Source organism: Hakea prostrata, chromosome 7, assembly GCF_041222555.1.
Source record: "Hakea prostrata isolate BN-2017 chromosome 7, UWA_Hpros_2, whole genome shotgun sequence".
Lineage (NCBI taxonomy): Eukaryota > Viridiplantae > Streptophyta > Magnoliopsida > Proteales > Proteaceae > Hakea > Hakea prostrata.
In genome coordinates this window covers 32,967,166-32,973,344 of record NC_142606.1, presented here as the reverse complement: position 1 = coordinate 32,973,344, position 6,179 = coordinate 32,967,166, and the positions used below count along the sequence as shown (strand labels likewise).

At 39.7% G+C, this 6,179-nt stretch overlaps 1 protein-coding gene across 1 annotated transcript; it reads left to right on the top strand.

Moving 5' to 3' along the window:
- The first annotated feature begins 1,105 nt into the window (after positions 1-1,105).
- Positions 1,106-5,849, top strand: LOC149010910 (chlorophyllide a oxygenase, chloroplastic-like). The gene is made up of 9 exons (XM_089163281.1): positions 1,106-1,237; positions 1,349-1,585; positions 1,845-1,949; positions 2,426-2,698; positions 2,851-2,998; positions 3,144-3,328; positions 3,482-3,594; positions 4,198-4,492; positions 5,153-5,849. The coding sequence occupies exons 1-9, from the start codon at positions 1,160-1,162 to the stop codon at positions 5,315-5,317; spliced, it is 1,599 nt and encodes a 532-aa protein (XP_089019407.1). The 5' UTR covers positions 1,106-1,159; the 3' UTR covers positions 5,318-5,849.
- Positions 5,850-6,179: the final 330 nt, after the last annotated feature.

The following is a 6,179-nucleotide window of genomic DNA, read 5'->3' as shown; positions in this document are numbered from 1 at the left end:
TCATGGTCTCTACCCCAACCAACTTTCTTTCGATTCAAATGGGAGAAGCTTTAGCAATTTGGACAGCATTGCTACATGCTTTACGAAGGACTTGGATAAAGTGATTGTTGAATCCAATTGTAAAAGTGTAATTGAGATGATCTCGCGATCAAACACAACACCTCCCCCCCCCCAAAAGTCCAGCCCATCATAGCTAACATTCAAAACCTTGGGCTTTATTTTGCTTCTTGTTGTTTTGAACATGTCCCTAGGACGGCAAACTCTATTGCACACGTCTTAGTAGATGGCCCATTTGATTGAAGACTCTATTGTATGGTCTAGTTCTACTCGGCTGTGGAATGCTATATCCTCTCACTTGGCTTAGTATGCGTTTGGTAACGTTTTTGTTCTGAGAAACCAGTTCTTATGCAAAACCGTTTTTTAATGTTTTTGTGCTAAAAGACCGTTCTTTACTTGAAAATGGGCGTTTGATAAATCCGTTCTGAAAATATTTTTAAAACACTAAATAGAATATGTAAGTGTTTTTTTTTTTTTTTTTGGATTGAAAAATAAGTTGGTGTTTGATAAACTTATTCTAAGGCTTCAATTTGAACCTATTTTATTACTTCCGTTTCTGTTCTTTGGTAAAAACATCTTTTTTATGTTCTGCAAAAAGCGTTCTTTAGAACCCTTTTCTGACTGGTTCTTTCTTAAAGAACAGAAGATCGAACCGTTTTATCAAACGCCTCTAACCCGTTCTTCCGTTTCTAAAGAACAGAAGAACGCCAGAAACATTTTTTAAGAACATCATCAAACGCGCCTTAGTCGTTTGTTTGAATAAATGGAACTTTTCTACCAAAAAGAGAAAGAAAAAACCTCATCTTAGGATTGAAAGATATCATTTCCATCCGAGCTGGCAAGATATCAACCCAGAATCCCAGATACCTTTCCGATACGACCCTCGTGTTCGAAAAGCATGTGGGTAACGAAGCTGCCACGTCATCATCTAGTCGAGCCAACCCTATACACGTGTCGGGAGATGGAAGGCATACCGAGATCGCGCACGACACCAGTGACTTATCAACAGAGTCCTCCCAATAAAAGAATAAAAATCTCTGTACAAAGACGAACCCGATTTCTCTGCTCTTCCCCCTTTGTCCTTGAGTCAGCTTGAAACGCCATGAACACCTTTGGTATAGCTACGGCTCTCTCTCTGCCCATCTCGCTCTGTAGATCTTCGAAGCTCCACGCTACAAAGGTAATTAAGTTCTTTTGTTGTTTGATTTGTTAATTTTCAGAAACCCAGTAAATTTAGCTGTAAATTTTACTTGAGTTTATAGTTTTTGAATAGATTGATGTGGAGTTTCAGGGTGTTAAAGGAGGTTTTCGTGTGTTTGCTATATTTAGAGAGGAAGAAGGGTTGGTCGAGAAGAAGAACACTTGGGGTGCGCTGTTTGAAGTCGAGGATCCGAGGTCTAGAGTTCCTCAGTGTAAGGGGAAGTTCGTGGACATGAATCAAGCTCTTGAAGTGGCTAGATTTGATATTCAATATTGTGATTGGAAAGCTCGGCAGGATGTTCTTACTATCATGCTTCTTCATGAAAAGGTAGTGACGTTTTTAGTGTAGACTTTGGAAATTATTTGGAAATTTTGATGGGTTTGAGTCCCATTCACTTCCTTTGATGCTTTTAGATTTTCAGTATTGGCTTTTTTCATGTTGATGGGTTTTGTTTTTCTAGGATGATTTGAGTTCATGATTTTCTTTTTGCAATGAATTTGCATTTTAAATTGGATGGGTTTTTTTTTTTTTTTTCCTTCCTAATTTTTGGTGGTACATTTCTGTTTATGTATTTCTACTGGTGTAGGTGGTGGAAACTCTGAATCCCTTAGCGAGGGAATTTAAGTCCATAGGCACTATGAAGAAGGAGCTTGCAGAGCTGCAAGAAGATCTGGCACAAGCTCATAAACAGGTCTGTTGATGGGGTGAATTTAGGTTTTTAACACATTTTATAGGTGAGCGACAAATGATCGCTTATGCATAAAAATGAAAACACGTTTGCTGTGGACAATTTTCAATTGATTAGTTAGTTACATTCAAATTTTTAACATCTTCTGATCATTGCAAACGTGGTATAAATTTAATGATTCAGAGTCCAACCATGTAAGAGTATGACGACTTGGATCAGAGTCTAATTTCATCCAACGTTAATCAAGATGAAGGGACTGAGATGTTAGATGATATAAAACGGCAAATTTGTACAGACTACAATTTTCACCCAAAGTAGGATCTAATAGGTTTTGGATGGTGAGAGGACTTCTTTGTCTTGCTTCAGCTCCACACCATAGGTATAGGTTGTCCCATTTGATTAAAAATGGTCTAGTTCCGTCTCATATGTTGCGTCTTGTTCCGCGATGAACCAGTTTTCTTCTGGCTTTTGAATACCAGGTTCACATATCTGAAGCTAGGGTTGCTGCTGCATTGGATAAGCTAGCATACATGGAAGAACTAGTGAATGATAGGCTGTTACAAAACAGGAGCACAATTGAATCTGACAGAAGTTCCCTTACTCCCAGTACTTCTTCCTCGCAATCTCTTCTGACTATGAAAAGCCCACGAAAGAGCTTGAATGTGTCAGGTCCTGTTCAGCCATATCATCCGTGCTTGAAGAATTTCTGGTACCCAGTGGCCTTCTCCAAGGATCTGAAAGATGATACCATGGTAAGCTGATTTTCCTCAAAAAAGCAGATGCATTTATTGTGAAAAGATAAATAAGAAAGAAAAAATTATTGTTATGTAGACAACCAACCCATTTATTTTCTAATTGCCTCAAATCCTTGTGTATATTATGTGCTTGGCTTTTTCTATTTCAGATTCCTATAGATTGCTTTGAGGAGCCATGGGTACTATTTCGGGGGAAGGACAGGGAGCCTGGTTGTGTTCAAAATACCTGTGCTCACAGAGCATGTCCACTTGACCTTGGTTCGGTCAATGAAGGCCGCATTCAGTGCCCTTACCATGGTTAGTAAGATCTGAAGAAATAAGTCTGAATATGTACATTACATATATGTTTTTAATAAGAGAATGCATGAGTTGAATTGAATAGAATAAGGAATTATTGTTGCATTTACGTTTTTATTTTTAAATTGTGGCAAATGAACTCTAGGTTGGGAATACTCGACGGATGGAAAATGTGAGAAAATGCCATCAACTCGGTTGCTTAACGTGAAGATAAGATCATTACCTTGCTTTGAGAAAGAGGGGATGATCTGGATTTGGCCTGGCAATGATCCTCCAACAGCAAACCTCCCTTCTCTGGAACCGCCTCCTGGATTTCTAATCCATGCAGAGGTAACTTTTACTGAATTTGGTTGTCTGATAATAAATACATAATTTATGTAGTGCTTTCTTGATTTCTATTTTATGAAGTTGTGGAAGTTTATTTTCCTAACCTGCTCTGTATCGAGTGGTATTAATGTTTTTGTGTTTCTTTGTGATTGATAGATTGTCATGGAGCTGCCAGTGGAACATGGCCTACTACTGGATAACCTCCTAGATCTTGCCCATGCTCCTTTCACTCATACTTCTACCTTTGCCAAGGGATGGAGTGTGCCCAGGTCTGCTCTTTAACCTTTATTGAAATTGTAACCAAGTCCATCACCTCTTTTTTGGGTGCTTAACCTAGCATGGATAGACGTCAGAAAGTATATAAACATCAGGGCTGGATGAAAACATTCTCAAGGGATAGTCTGTACTGTACATAATCCATACGATGATTAACTAATTACCAATAACTAGGGGTGCAAGTCTCAGCCTGATGGCCTGAATCCTCCCTGAAACTGAACAAGGTATGGGGTGAAAATTCCCACCTTGAGGGTAGGTCAGGCCGTCAGGGTTGGAATTGTTTGACCTGGCTCGGCCTGGCTCTACTTGGCCTTGTGGGATATTTTTGATAAATGCATGGCAACAGTATAGAGTTAATGGATGGTTTTATTGTTTTGTGGGTATAGGCAGGGTTAGGGTTTTAAAAAGCCCTCCCAACCCGAGCGTGTTGTAACCCTAGCAGTAACTGACACCATCCATTGACACTCAAGTGATGATGGTCTTGAAGTTTAAAAATTCAATTGGTCAAGGACCTTGGATGTCACAATTACTTGTTGAAATGGAATGATATCTTTGAAAACCCTTTCATGCTACTAACTCTAGATCCTATATGTCAGCTTGGTGAAATTCTTGACTCCTACATCTGGCCTCCAAGGGTACTGGGACCCATACCCAATCGACATGGAGTTCCGACCACCATGCATGGTCCTTTCAACTATTGGTATCTCAAAGCCTGGGAAATTGAAGGGGCAAAATACCCAGCAATGTTCAACACATCTTCACCAGCTTCATGTGTGCTTGCCTTCATCAAGACAAAAAACAAGATTGTTGTACAGAATGTCTCTGGATTTTGCTCCTATGCTGAAGCAAGTCCCATTTATCCATCTCTTGTGGAGATATTTCGCTGAAAAGGTTAGAATCTCTCTCCAAAAGTAGCTCATAGTCAAGAAACATACAGAATCTTGTGACAAATAAGCTACACTTGATATCACACTTTGGTAAACCCTGTGAAGCTCAGACATGAATCTTCAATACAGTTGTTCGCAATACACATGAAACTTCAATGCCTAAGGAAATGGTAGTGACTGGGTTAGTTCTGTGAAATGGCAAAACAGCTGAGCTGTCCCCATAGAACCACTAGTGATTGGATAACTGTAAGTTTTGCTGTACTAGGAACTAAATATGTAGTTTAACATTGTTTGATCATATTTAACCCATGGTGTTCGTTGTAATGATTGGAAGAGTACCCTGACAATCCCAGCTAGATTTGGACAACTAATGACCATGCCTGAATATTTTGCCAACCCCCCCCCCCGGCGGGGGAGCCTCTGCTTGTGCAGAAACCCTCGGCACCGGTTTGAAGTTTGCACCCGAATGCTTGGACTTGTGTCATTGTTAGTTACCATGTTGAGTCTGTGCATCATCATTCATGATTTTGCACTTTGGTATAACCAAGTACCTCATGAAGGCAAAAACATATAAAAGTTAATGGAGATGGGATGCTAGTTCCTCATTTGAGTTGCCACACATTTTACTGTTCTCATTTGTAATGTTTAATTGTATTTGGACCAGGTCTTGAATGAAGATCTGAGGCTGGTAGTTGGTCAGCAGGACCGCATGATCAATGGAGCAAATGTGTGGAACTGGCCTGTGTCCTATGATAAGCTGGGAGTAAGGTACCGGTTATGGAGAGAGGCTGTGGAACGCGGAGCTAAAACTTTGCCCTTCACCCAATAGGTGGATCCTAACCTCCTAGTTCTCAACTCAAAACCAACTGTATGCCAAGATGCAGAGAATCCATGCCCAATATTTCTTCTGAGTTGTCTTGAGTTATGAGTCGCTCACCCATTTCTCAGAGGAGTCCAAGAGACTCACCGGAAACTGTTGATGGATCAGAGGCATAAAAAAGTTGCTCTCGTTGTAGAAAAGTGCATTCTAACGAGAACGTATGCACGATCAAGTGTATTTTTTGTGTACAGAATTCAAACAAATATTAATTTTTTCATCCCCAGCCCATATAACTCAACAAATTCTCGAAAATCCTTCTCTTATTTTCTTTTTGTTGATCTGTTCTAGGGCTGTCCTTTTTCTGAACATCATTGACTGCGTTCTCCCTTATAATGTTTCAAGGAAATGTTCAGCGCTGCGCAATTACCCTTAAAATCAATGTCATTCATAAACAATCAAAATATCAGTGAGACCTCTTATTCTTAATAGCGTTGGTCTTGTAAATCCATTTTACGGTATCACCCAATATTACTCCTTAATGAAAAATTTTATAGGTCTGTAAAATTTGCTCCTAAACCTTGGCAGATGCTGTAAAATTCGTCTAGATAAGGTCTGTCACTCCACTTCTCCCATGTATTGCCACAGTGGTCATTTGCAAGGAAGGTATGGTTCGGGTGCCCTCTCTCTTGGAAGGTTTCAAAAGAAAACAGTCCATTAAAGATTAGATCTTTCAATGGAAAGACTTTGATAAAACTGGAAGTTTTGAAGCTGAAAACCTGAAAAGCTTGAGTTCTTTCATCGCTTGGTGGATTTGGAAGGAGAGGAATGTCCGAGTGGCAGGTGAAAGAATTTGGAAGCCTGCAGAAATTAT